The 14,480-nt window shown below is 32.8% G+C and overlaps 1 protein-coding gene across 41 annotated transcripts in view; it reads right to left on the minus strand.

Annotated features, from left to right (window-relative positions):
- RFX3 (regulatory factor X3) overlaps positions 1-14,480 on the minus strand; it is a 304,192-nt gene that overhangs the window by 78,410 nt on the left and 211,302 nt on the right. For 30 of the 41 annotated variants that reach the window (XM_078368367.1, XM_017973370.4, XM_035304867.3 and 27 more), the window contains 2 exons: positions 11,023-11,097; positions 3,681-3,862 (listed from right to left, as the gene is read on the minus strand). In XM_078368367.1, coding sequence (XP_078224493.1) covers positions 3,681-3,862; positions 11,023-11,097 — 257 coding nt within the window. The remainder of the gene's footprint in view (positions 1-3,680; positions 3,863-11,022; positions 11,098-14,480) is intronic. The other 11 variants (XM_078368376.1, XM_078368342.1, XM_078368359.1 and 8 more) reach the window with 1 other exon arrangement.

Below are 14,480 nucleotides of genomic sequence, written 5' to 3' on the forward strand. Positions count from 1 at the left end.
GACCATGTTTGCTGTTAGAAATGATAAAGTTTTGCTGTGAATGGAATTTGCAAATTCTTGCAAAAATATCATTTTAAATATGTAAATTCTTGCAAGGAGAAAACAGTAGTTTTTCACAAGTCTATATATAGCAATACATCAGTGCTTTTCCCAATTTTGTTTTCCATTTACAAAAAGAAATGCAAGAAGAGTGTGGATTAAATATTTTTTTATAAAAATAGAGCAGAATTATACCTCCAAGATTTAAAAACATATTAAATGAGCCTTATATATATTTGAAAAGACATTAAAATCATATTATATAAATAATACTGCTAGTTAAAAAAAAAAAAAAAGAAAACAGGGCATCCAAACACCTACATGGTTTCAGCACAGTAAAGCAGATAGAAAAACGTAATACCCATAAAGAAAGGCCTTCCACCTGCAGAGATTATTTCTCATCTCAAAAATCCACTGCAGAACAGTGCAATAAGCAAAATCAAAAATACCACATACCCAATTTGTGGCGTTATTCTGTACAAATCGGAGGAGAGTAGGGAGTAGAGGTAGGGTAGGAAGCAGGAGGCATTACTTACAAGACAAACTACAGAGGAAAATGATGTCTCTCTTGATACCTCAAATACATGGGGTGCCTAGTTTCTTTCTGGTTCCCTACAAATTAACATTTTAGTTGGGTTGGGAGGGAGAGGTTCTTTTTATTTCACTGGGAATGGTTGGGGGAGAGAAACAAAAACAAAACAGGCCTTACTGAGTTTCCTCCGTGGTCTACACAAACTTAATTTGGAGATGGGATCTAACAAAAGGTACCTATTTATTTGCCTTTGTTTAAAACAGTGATTTGATTTACTTTTTGTTTACTTAGGTCCAAAAACTTTAGGAAGGATCTGTTTCTGGTTTGAGTGGTTTCACCAGATTATTTTATTAATGGACAATATTAATAATACTTCTACATATAGTTTGCTTTTCTTTAAAAAGGGTATTTGATATAGTTTGCCTCATGATTTATCTTAATTTTCCTTCTGTTCCTTGGATTGGTAGTAGAATGTAAATGCTAAAAGTTTCTATGGTAGAAAGAATGTCTAGTACCTCACTCCTACCATTGTCAGTTTCTCTACATTACAATTCCATCTTCACGACACTTCATTTGTTTAAACTTTCTCCGTAGTATTTATTTTCTCCTTATTTTTCTAGGCTTTGCCTCACAAACCTAAATGCAAACACTACACATGATTAAAAAAAAAATAGGAGACATAAATTGTTACATAGTGGGGAGTGGGAGGAACCCAGAACACCAGAAAGTAAAAGCTGCAGTACTGCAATACCTACTTACAGAGTATGGATTCTACCCATTCAAAAAACCAAACAACCCCAATTTTGTCCCTTTCTATTTTAAAGATGTGTTTCAAGGTTTGAATGGAGCCTCAAAATAGGACCCATTGAAGTCCCTTTCAGTAACAAAAGAAGCACAACAATACAGCTATTAGAATGTTGAATAAAGCCCAGAGTTTCAAAATATTGGCACGGTATGTGTAACTACAGAGCCATCAGCTAGGAGATAGTAGGTTAGGTCCCCAAATAATGATTTCTGTGGTTCTGAAAAAAAAATAAAACTAAAGAAACAAAAAGCTTTTCTCAAGGGAATGAAAGCTATTCCTTTAGTGTGAATAACAATCATATTCTTCACTTTAAAATATACTATCTTTTGAAGTATAGAAAGAAGGAAATATATTTATGAGAGAGCCAAACCTTCAACAATCTAAAATGTATAATCACTTAAAATGCAACAGGAAAGCAGTAATTCATGCTTTGAATACATATAGACCTTGTAAATCTCAGAATTGACACAGTGAAGGGGTTTAGGACATGCTATCCCAAAATATGGCTCCTTGGCATTTGAGGAAAATAACAGAAGTGGGCCACAGAAACTAGAAAAAAATTCTCCTCACTCCTCCCCTGAAGCAGGCCATAAAAACCTAGCTCACTTTCCCCTGGAAACAGGTCCTGAGACCCTCATTCCAGAGGGGTCCTCCTATACCTTGCAGAAAAAAAAATGTTCCTAATTTTGAAGACACAGGGATGCAGAAAAATCTAAACAAACAGGCCCCACTGGGCTGGGAGTGGTGGCTCACACCTGGAATCTCAGTACTTTGGGAGGCCAAGGCAGGCGGATCACCTGAAGTCAGGAGTTTGAGACCAGTCTGGCCAACATGGTGAAACCCCATCTCTACTAAAAATACAAAAATTCACTGGGTGTGGTGCAGCGGCGGGGGGGGGGAGGGGGCTTCTATAATCCGGGCTACTTGGAGGCTGAGGCAGAGGAATTGCTTGAATCCGGGATGTGGAGTTGGGTGACAGAGCAAGACTCTGTCTCAAACAAACAAAAACGAAAACAAAACAGGCCTTGCTGAGTTTCCCCCAGATTAGAACCATTAGATCATACCCCTTTCTGTCCAATCATGTTTCTCCAGAACTATCTACTTCATCAGACTGCATAAAATACATACAGTTCTCTCTGTTTCTCTGGGTCTTCATTTCTGAAGGCTCCCTGTCATGTAAAACTTATATTAAACAAATTATATGCTTTTCTCTTGTTAATCTTTCGTTATAGGGGTCCTAGTCATGAGTCTTGTGATGGGTGAGAAAAAGATCAATCTTTTCTCCCTCTTTTTGATATATATTTTTAATAAAGTCAATTACTAATGCTGTGTTTGTTTTATTAAGATTGAAACTCTTTACTAGAATACTCTGAAGTTGTGCTTTATAGCTAATTAAGGGTATATCACCTAATGTTATATAGTATAGTGTCTCTATTTTAACTTTTTATATGATTTCTGTAAGATTCGGGAAATTAAAAACATTCATATCCTTCTATCCAGCTACTTATTTATCTTATGATCATTTATAGAAATATGGAAAGACAAAAATGAAGCTTCACAGTTCTAAGTATTCTTTTCATCGTATTTTGGTTACTGAAAACACTCATATTTATTTCCGAAGAAAAAAAAACCAGAAGCTTTTTCTTCATATTATTTCAGTTCAATTGAAGTATACAATCTTTTTACTTCCACGTACATATGGTTTCACATTAAGAGCAGAAAAAAAAGTAGGGGCTAATAAGAGGTAAAATAGAACTAACATATCACTGAGGAATTTAAACAATATTTTGCAAGTTTACCAAAGGATTTTTAATTCACCTCCAGAAATGAAATAAAAAACTGTTTTAGTTTCTTACTCTATCCGAACAGCGTTGTTTATAAAGACAAAGGAAATTTTGCAAGAGTTAAGAGATAACATAGTTTTACATTTACTATGTCACTTAACTCATCATCGTTAGTATGATTTCTTTCAAAAATACAGTTGTGTGTGTGTGTGTGTGTGTGTTTAAAGCACCATATGCAAATCTTGCATTAACAGGTTGGTCTGCTAGTTTCTATGTAGTCTGAGAATCAGCTCTTCTCAAATTTTTGCTCAGTTAATGTTTTAGATAACATATAATTCTGGCTTGGAAATAGTCACTACATAACATCCTTTCCTTTTCCTGGGGATGTTATCAACTGAGCTCATTCTATGTATTTCCTTATATATTACCTTTAATCAAGTACTTTTGTTTAAACAAAATACTTAATTGCCCTAGTTTGAAAAAGAGAGATCAGTTTATGATAATATTTTTCAGTACTAACCTAGTGCCCAATCTCCTGGTTCGTAGCCCCATAAAAATTGACCTTATTAATTTTCCAAAAGAGGCAGCATTGACTGGGTCCAGTTTGTGTTCCTGACAGTGTCGAAGGTAGTGGTTGTATAGAGTGCTTCTGGGAAGGCTCACTCCTTCTGCTGTCTCATAATTGTCCAACAGCCACTGGAGCTAGGGAAATAAGACACAGTAAACGTAGATAAATCACATAATTTGCCAAAATTTCTACAAGACACTGCAAATGTAACATACAGAAATTCTTAGAAGTTCTTCATCAAGTCTTATGACAGAGTAAACTGCTGCAATTCAGAGGCTGGTAATCTGCCTTTGAAAACAGTCAGAAACATTGTCAATAGTTGAATATCACTAAGGATCTCAGACAATATCCATTTCTTCAAATATTCAAGCACACATTGAGACATACTAATTTTCCCTGTATTGATTGCAATTTTGGAAATAGACACCTATTAAGGGAGTTCAAATAATTCCATTAACTGGTCGTAAGTATCGGAAATTTAACTACTACAGAGCAAAACATGCTACCAAGCCTGACACCATGGTCCATTGAATGGCTTTAGTGTTGGCTTGTTATAACACATGAACAGCAGGCTGGCTGGTATGAGTGTTTATATTCAAGTTATATTCATTTTTATAGAATTTTAATTTATTTATCTCAAATTACCACTAGATAATAACTACATTGTTTATCAGGACAGATTCTGAAAGCAAAAACGACAAAATTCAGTTATTTCTTCTCTAAATGAAAATAAACTGACTAGACATTGGCAAAGAGTTTATTCACAATGAAAAGGAAAGAAACATTTATTACAACCATTTGAATTTTTCTGCCTCAAAACTGTGTTTCTTCATAATTTTGGTAGTTGGTAATGCAACACTTCTTCAGTCTATATTCACATTTTAAAGCTTTACGTTGTTCTATGTACATTAAAAAGGATATTTAAAGCACTGAATGTACAAGAAAATTTTAGAAAATTGAATCTAGGTCTATATTATTGAATTTTAACATTAGCAAAATTAAATTTTTTGTTCATTTATTTATTCATTAGGAGAACTGAAATAGACTTAAATAACTTTCGCAAAGTCACATATTGTCTCAATGCCTGAGTCTGGTTTCCAATTCATATTTCCTGATTATTCCAGACCAATGTTTCACAAAAGCACTAAATACTTCACATTACTTGTCTCAACAAAATTTTCATGCCATATATAAGATAGGTATAATAAAGTGCTGACATTTAACACACATTCAAGTTAAATATAAATTATAGAAGCCAAATAATTCATTTACTGAGCACCAACCATGTGCCAGGTAATGTGCCAAGCATCTAGTGATACAAAAATAAATGTGCTCTCATCCCTTTACTCTAGGAATTTGCAATGAGATACTAAAAATGATAAAATGGACATGTAAATAAATTTAAAAATTCTCAATTCTTTTTAACAAATTTTAAGAACTGCAATCAAACTTAAAACCTGAATTTTCAGACTTTTAATTTTAAAATTCATTAAAATATTTTCAGAATTATTGACCTTAGTCATGACAACTGAATTTCCAAAAGCCATTTTAATGTCAAATATTCCTACATGATGTTTATGTAATTAAACTTCTGTCATTAAACCCATATTGATTGTTGGCTTAGAAAATATAGCTACCAAAGCTACAAGATGAACCAGGGTACTTTTAAAAATAAAATTCAGAGTTTGATCAGACAGACTTGAAGTCCTTCACAGGGTACATATGCAAATGAATATGAACATTTAAACACACATAGTACCTCTTTACATAAGCCTGACCTATAAAAGTTTAAAAAGATGACACAAAATAAACATTCATTTTTACAATGACATAAAAGTATTACAGGCCAAAATAATTCTTTTGATATGAATCATCTCTAGCCTGATTGTCAGTAAAGATGTTTTCTACAGGTGCTTAAACATGATTTCTGAGTATTCTAAATGACACACAGAATAGGTTTACTAAACATATTCATTTAGTGTAAAACAGATAAGGCAGCCTGATTGGGAAATTAAGTCACTAAGGTTTAAGTTAGTATTTTGCCTATAACAGTGGGAAAGCATGTCTCTTTAGTGGGTTTTCTTTTTTTTTAATTTTAAGATTTGAGTATAGCTGAGAAAGACTACATATAAAATGCAGCAATAAAAACCTGATTCATATATTTCATTCACATGCTTTGGTAAAATGATTGATTGGGAAGCACTTGTGTGATGTTATGGCAGTCCTAGTGAGCTGTGTTGTACAACAGTGCTGGTTCTTGTTTTGTGTACACATACTAGACAGAGCAAGGGTTGACCACCTTCTATCAGCAGTCTTAATATATTAAAGAAAGGCATATAGGTTCTCGATATCAAGGACTATAAAGAAAACACCAAGGAAAAAAATTATGGAAAGGAAAACATAAAAAATGTAAATACTTTTTGAAAAACAGTTGTATTTTTCAACTACACTAATGAAGGTTCCAAATCCACAAACATGGAACACACAATATGTGTAAGTTAAAAATGCCGAAGATATGTTTGTAAGTATATTTACGTATCCTCATAAAATTATGCATATTGTCAAAGGTATAATATTATGATTTCTTCTGAGTCAAGAAATCAATATTACTTCCTTTGCTAATGAACAGAAGACATACTTTGAAGAAAAATCTTAGAGGGCATTTTTTTCCAGAAATGGAATTAGTCAATTTTATAATATGAACTTTACAACCAAGAGTATACAAATAATAAAAACAGAGCTAATGTAATTTTAATCTGATAAATGAAAATGAAAATAATTTTAATTAACAAGATACAAATAAAATATTTTTAAAACTGCCCTACTTGTGTACTAGTCTTCTTGCAATATCTAATTACTTAAAAATGAGTATAAATATATCAAAATGAGAGCTTATTTTTCATGATCATAGAAATTATCTTGTAGACTAAAAGTTTAACTATAAAATTTGAAATAGAAAATCTCATAGAATATTTGAAGAATACTGTGATAAATTACCTTTTATAAAAGAAAAGCTAGTATAAATATTAAAGTTTAACATAAAATATTTTGAGTCCAATGGTGTATTTATACATATATATGTAAAATATATGTAAATATACCATTGGACTCAAATGGCACACACATATATATATGTGTGGGTTAATCGGACCACTCCTAATAAAGAAAACTTTTCATACAAATAGTGAGATAATTATAGTAAATGCTGGCACAAACTACTTAGAAGCCTAAATGATATTACTTATATCCCAACTGAATAATTTACAGGAAGTGAAGTTTTTACTGGATTGGCTATGTGGGTCTCTGAAATGGCTAGGCAAGTCAAAAAATCTGCACTGTTTTGTAAACTGTTCTTCTTATATAGTTTACATTTCTAAACTGAAGAAATTCTGTTTAAATTCTTCATTTCTAAACTAGTTTTTAAAAATCCGTTTATTATATATATGCATATACATGTATATTTACATAAATCACAAGTTTGAAAAATGGTACAAGAACAGGTATTTTGATGAGTATTACTTTGACAGCAGCAAAGCTATGCTTTGTTTCCTACCCCTTATACGCAGAAGGAGGAACAGTATTCCTTGCCAGAAGCCTGGAGAGCTCATTGAGAGAGCAGAAGGAAGTCAAGTGGAGGTAAAAGCCCTGAAAGGATGGAGATGGCTTTGCTGTAGCCCTGCAGGTCCCAGCTAGGAAGACTGTCAACAACTGCCCCATCTCAGGCTGTATCCCCTAGAAATTCACTGTATTAATAGAAATTAATTTAAAAGGATCCACCAGATAAGAGTTTGAGATGTGGCTGGGGATTGTAATCTCCATCCTATATGCCAGTATTTAACTTTTACATTTTGACACAGTGATGAAATTATAAATCAGACATTTGAGTCTAAAACATAGTATTGGAAAGCATTCCTCTGATTCAAAGAGAAACTTGGCAGTTAAGTTTCCATATAAGTTTAAGTGCAACCTAAAGGCAGAGGCTCCATGAGCTACCCAAAGGAAGTTAATGCCTGTTATATATTGTTTCCTTGGGTTTTGTCTTTAATACAATATATTTGGACATTAGTATTTCCCAATCTTAACATCCAATAATTTAGAAATAAATTATTATTTCTTTTGCTCTTTCATAAAATGTCTTGTAAAATGTTTGTTAACTTTTATGACTTCAAAGCCTATAAAATCCTATAGGAACTTTTAACCTTTATCTTTAAAACTTGATTTTTCTAATAATGAACTAATATACACTCATTTATAGATGTAAACCAAGATAATTGCATCTTTCAACCTTTGCATTTAATCTGTGTTAATCAAGATAGATTAAAGATGAATGGTTTCTATTTTTCCCAAAGGGAAACCCTGATTGACAAATAAAAATAAATAAATATTGCACTGCCCAATTAACATCTAAATGTAACATTTGGCATTTTTTCCCAGATGGATTATTATCCATCAGGATTCATTTTAAGTTCAGTTTACTAATGCTATGCATTTTAACAGGCCTTATTTCTGTAATAACTTATATTTACAATACAGCAAAGTCAAGGAAAAGTGAGTAAAAAACAAGGTTTTGCTTTGAGCTGAATATATTTTGATAGTTACAACCAGCAAAGAACATGAAATGATTATTTGCTATATTGTGAGAAGTACATAAAATAGATGGCTAAAGCTTTTCATAAATTTCAAATGGAATTTTAAAGAAATGTGCAATCTTAAATTTTATGTGATTATTGGGGGCAATTAACAACATTTCTGAATTCAAATTTACAATCTAAAATAAGTAGTTTGTAAACAGTGAACACACTACAACCATAAAATACTAATTTATATTCATTAACACTGAGAAAATGTATAAAATAAACTTAAGTCTGCAATGAAAAGAATTAGATAGTCTAACTTAATTTAGGCAGACTAACCATCACAAACCTACAACATCTTCATATACAAAAAAATTAGAAACAAAAATACTTAAACAAAAAATTATTAGACTAACAGAATTCTGTAAAGCCAAATCTAATGTTCCATTCTAAAATACAAAGAGAAAAACAATGTCACTCTTGCCCAGGACTTTTTAAAAGGTTAGATTGTTCAGAGAGAAAAACAGTTATTTACTCTTAAACTGAAGGCTGCCTGTAGAGAAATGATAAGAGTGACCATATATTCTTTAACTAGACGGTATACCAGAAAAAGACCACCCTTTACCAACAATGTTCAAATATACACCTACTTGAAGCAAACTTGAAAACAAAGGAAACAATACAATGAATATATCAGTCTCCAAATAAATGTACATGATTGGAAAAGGCATCATAGATTCCAAAATAATGAAGGTGACATAAGGCCTGTTCCCTTCTATTTTTTCTTTTTATTCATTTGGCAAATGTTTAGTGAGTATCTACTAGGTACCAGGCCCTGTTCTAGCCACTAGGGATGCCTTGATGAATAAAACATGCAAAAATCCTTACTCTCTTGCAACTGTATTTTGCAATAAATATTTGCTAATTGCCTTCCTTGATGAATTCTACAGAGAAAACTGATTTTTGAAGAACTCTGACATAGTTGAAAAGCTTCAAACAAATCAACAAATACATTTTAAAAATATCTAAAAAACGTGTTCTTATACCTCCATTATTGTTCACAAAAATATTAAGATGAATAACTGAAGTTAAAATTAAAATTGGACATATATTTTATTAAAGTATACATGTCAAGTAAAAATGAACTCTGAGTATCAAAGCACAACGTGGAAGTCTGAAAGTGAAAAGGGTAACTAGAAACTTCATTTTTTTTCTATGTCCATGCACATTTCTGACTAAAAGGGAGAACACTTTCACTTTCCATTTCCAAAGCATAAATACTAGTTGATCATCACCCCTCCCACACACACATCCTAGTAGTATACAGGAAATCAGCTTTTGACACAACCACAGACTATTGCCAACATAGCAGGAATATATGTCTGAAACATAAAAGAGTGACATACGAAATACCAATTTTCAGAAACAAAAAAAAATGTATATTTCTTAAATTGTTTCAAAAGAAAGGGCCAGAATATATACTATTATCTTTAAGTTTATATGTATAATTTTTCACCAAAATTATAGGCATTCTCCAAGTTGGGTAACCTGGTTTTGTTTTCCATGATACTTTCCTTTGAAAAAGAAACAAGACAAAATACCCCATCTAAAAACAAATGTGTAAGAACATGAGGAGGTATTTAGCACTATTTTGGGATATAAAAATTAAAACATTATTAAAAGCACAATGAAAACATTTTAAGTTTTAGGTTTATTAAAAAACTTTCATTTAGGCGATCTAATTTGAGTTTTCAGTTATATGAAAAAGAAATCAGAATACTTTATCCTTAAATTTAAGAACAAATAGTTGTGGGAGAAAAGTCTAATTCTTACTAAAATGTCACTAATGTTAAGGTAGCAGATCTATCTGAAAAGAATTTAAATCATGGGTCTATTTACATTTTTCCATATATTCAGAAATCATCTCAACAAAACAAATTTTTAATTAGCATTTTCATTGGTTTCCCAAATGTGAACGGTTGGTAAAAATGTTTATAATTTCACAAAACTATCATCACCCTTCTTACACTTACCAGTGTCATAGTGATATCTGCATCTGACAACAGGGAACAGCTTCAGGAAATAGTAATGGTAATGCTGTTTAATCTCAGTTATAATGAGATTAACTCTGTTTAATCTCAGTTAGCAATTTATGGCTTGTCGACAGTGTCACTTTTTCTTTTGGTTCACTTCTCACTTCTCTTTAGGTCTTAGGACCTGAGTTCAACTATGGGGCTGTTTACTGACCACCTTACACAGTCTTACTGGCAAACAAATAATTTTCAAAGTTCATCATTGGATTTGACATTAACAATCTTTTTTGTACTTAAAGATTATTATTGGTCAGGCAAGTAGACACAACTGTTTAACACAGATGCAGATTACAAGTATTTGCTTCATAATAAATACCAAACTAAAACATTATAAATATTGAAAATTACTATTGATTACCTTTTATAAATACACAAGAACTTGTTACTAACTTGAAAATATTTTATCTGTACCCAAAGAGTACAGAAACCTAATAAAGCAATATACTGGAGACTATTTTTTGGATATTTCACTGTACACATTACCCATTAAATGACACAGAGATCATTAGGGGCTGAGAAAGGAAGGTTAAGAAGCAAAATAAATAATAAATAAAACAAGCATTTAGAGGCAAGCAACACATGCAGAACAAGCAAGAGATTAGTGTACACGAAGAAGAGGCAACTTACATGGCTGTTGAGAAGAGAGCTTCTGTGAGTGGACAGACCGTCAGACTTTTGCAGCGTCTCAATCGCCATTTCAATCTGATAATAGATGTCATTAAAAACAGGGCTCAAGACAAGATAGTAATAAAAGGCTGACCAGAGAATTTCTGATAGATTCTTTAAAGTTCAATTTCTTCTTCAATGGTTGCTAATGAACAGCTATCACTTAATGTGTTTCCCCCCATTCTTCCCCACCCTCCAGAGAATAAAATAAAAATATGCACACTAACAATAAGCCCATTCACAAAGTAAACATTTTTTGAACATTCCATAATTATAATCAGAATGGAGACCTGAGGAGCAGGAACCCCAGTGGATTCTTCTCCTGATGAAGAAACATTCTTGACTTTCATAGTTAAGGGTGTGGGATAGTAACCATTCTCTTTCTAAATAGTCTCCCACCTAAAGAGTATTTAATATTAGTGCTATTGGGTCATGAAAGGAAAATCACACTGCAGATTCTGAGTTTAGTATGCATTAACATTTTAATGCAAATGAACAAAGATTCTTTCATTAATGTCCAAAAGTTGCTAAATCTACACATCTCTCCGTTAATCCTGTATTAAAATTTGGAAATAGCGAGGGTTGTTAGTATGAACAAACATGAAGAGGTAATGATGGTCCCTACATTATATTTAGGATGTGGTGGTAAGGCAGAAATATAAGAAATGATAGCAGAAATGGAATGTAGAAGAGAAAATAATTCAGAGCCAACAAAGAGAAGGGACGGCCACAGAAACAGCTTTATTCAGTGAAATCTCAGTATACCATGAGCAATTATGAATTAAGTACCAGGTGTTATTGATAAATGTGATACATTCCTAATAACCTCATATATAATAAGAGGATAAAGTTATCTATCTTTCAGCTCCTGGTAGTACAGCATGTTCCATTAAAAACAGGTACTGAACACCCTGTATTTGGATACTGAGCTATATCATCAATATTAGCTAAACTCAAAAGAAAAAAATCATACCATGCAATTTAAGAGAGAAAATTGATTTAATTATTTTAACAGTCTGATTACATCAACAATTCAGTATAAGCTGTTATAAAAATATTTAAAGCTTTAAAACATAGTTAACTTTCTTACACTTTGGGTATGGAAACTGATAATGCCTTGAAATTTTAAGATACTGCCCCCTCCCAAAGAAAAATAATACTGTAATATCCATAGCAGTCTTAATTTTCTACAAAGTTTCCAATTTCTTTATAAAACACTTTATACACAGAACATTCAGTATCAATTATATCAACATTAAATCTAATTTTTTTCTAAATGACTTGGGGATAGCTTTAATTTTATTTTACATTATTTTCCCACGTTGCTAAATCTTCCCTGGAGTTAATAAAACATAATACTGAGAATAGTACGTTAGGTTAAGAAATCATAAAAAATCCTTAAAATAGATATTAAATTAATTCACAGGAAGATATAATACAATTTATCCTACTGTTAACATTTTTTAGATAACAAAATTAAGTAAACTGGCTTCTAAAACATTTTCTCTGCCAGAAGGGATGTTAATGCAGTTTATTATTATACTTGAAAATAGTGATATTGCACCAATGAAAAGAGATACTACATTACAGAAAGAGTAATATAAATGCAATGAATAAACAAACATTTTACCAAAATGTTAAGCTGTGAAACTATAATGAACATTGGTATAATAGCTCTTAAAATATGATCAGTAAGTGCTTTGTTTTCAAACAGAAAACAAGTGAAAGGATTCATGTGACTATAATTCACTCACAGGAAGAATTTGCTCAAAACCCTCATTTGCCATAATACCTACATTTTCTTTAAAGTTTGAGTTCGGAGAATTTGAGGTAAGATTTCAGTCTACTAAATAAAAATAAAATGATCCATAACTTTTGATATTATAATTTTTTTTTTTTGGAGCCAGAGTTTCGCTCTTTTTTTTTTTGAGATGGAGTTTCGCTCTTGTTACCGCTCTTTACCCAGACTGGAGTGCAATGGCGCGATCTTGCCTCACCGCAACCTCTGCCTCCTAGGTTCAGGCAATTCTCCTGCCCCAGCCTTCTGAGTAGCTGGGATTACAGGCACGCGCCACTGTGCCCAGCTAATTTTTTTATTTTTAGTAAAGACAGGGTTTCACCAAGTTGACCAGGATAGTCTCAACCTCTTGACCTCGTGATCCACCCGCCTCGGCCTCCCAAAGTGCTGTGATTACAGGCGTGAGCCACCGCACCCGACCTGATATTATAATTTTAAATGAAAGGTAAATTACCAGATATATAATTACTGAGGAACATTAAAGGAGAAGTCCATGCTCTGGGTTTGTTAATAATCACTTTCAGTTGGGTAAACCAGCACTTCTTTCTCTGGGAAAAAAAAAGTCAGCTTCTGTTACTAAAGCTGTTACTTTATGGTAGTCCTAGATTTCCAGATGATTCCCTAAAAGGCCAGGCTTTTAGGAAACGGCCTTCTTGTTTCTGGCCAGTTTTTTTTAACAGCTTTGGAAAGGAGCAAGGAAATATGTAGGTGAAACTGAATTCCCCAGGAATAGATATACTGACATTCTAGAATGCCTTGGACCTTCAGAATTTTGCTGCTTCTTTGTGTTGTTACTTTGTAATACAGGTAACAAAAGGGCTATTTCTTTTGGCTTTAGGAATCTTCTGCTTAAATGACTTAGGCCTGTGCTGAATTTGTGGAGCCCAGGAAACACAAAGGAAAAAACACAGAATGATAGGACAACTAAGAAATAAAGACTGAGTTCTTCTACAAGGAAGACACCAGCCTCAGCATGCATGTTGGAGCCTACTTGGAAACCCATGGGCTGAATTTTTTGAGTCTTATTAATTAGTCCAGTGGGATAACTGGGACATTTAGTTGCCACCTCACTGAGAAGAACTTCCAAGAAGCATACAAAAAGTTAACATGTATTTATTATAATCATTTTAAAATACATTGACCGGAATTCTAATCACATGAAAGGATCATAGCCCTGATTATATTTTTTAAAGGATGGGTTGTTGTTTTTTATAAAAAATACATAGCAACTGTGTGCCTGTCATATATAAGGTCATGTGCAAAAGATCATGTGGGAGGGACCCACAGTGGGGGGTAATTAAATCACGGGGGTGGTTTCTCCTATACTGTTCTCATGGTAGTGAGTAAGTCTCATGAGATCTACTGGCTTTATAAAGGGTTTCCCCTTTTGCCTAGCTTTCATTCTCTGTTGCCTGCTGCCATGTAAGGTGTGCCTTTTGCCTTCTGCCATGATTGTGAGGTCTCCCCAGACATTGGAACTGTGAATCCATTAAACCTGTTTTTCTTTATCAATTACCCAGTCTCGGATATGTCTATATCAGCAGCATGAGAACAGACTAATGCACCAAACAAGACTATTTGTAACAAAAATATAAGTATAGTTCAGGAAGGTGGAAGAAAA

The sequence above is a fragment of the Callithrix jacchus genome, chromosome 1 (assembly GCF_049354715.1).
Source record: "Callithrix jacchus isolate 240 chromosome 1, calJac240_pri, whole genome shotgun sequence".
Lineage (NCBI taxonomy): Eukaryota > Metazoa > Chordata > Mammalia > Primates > Cebidae > Callithrix > Callithrix jacchus.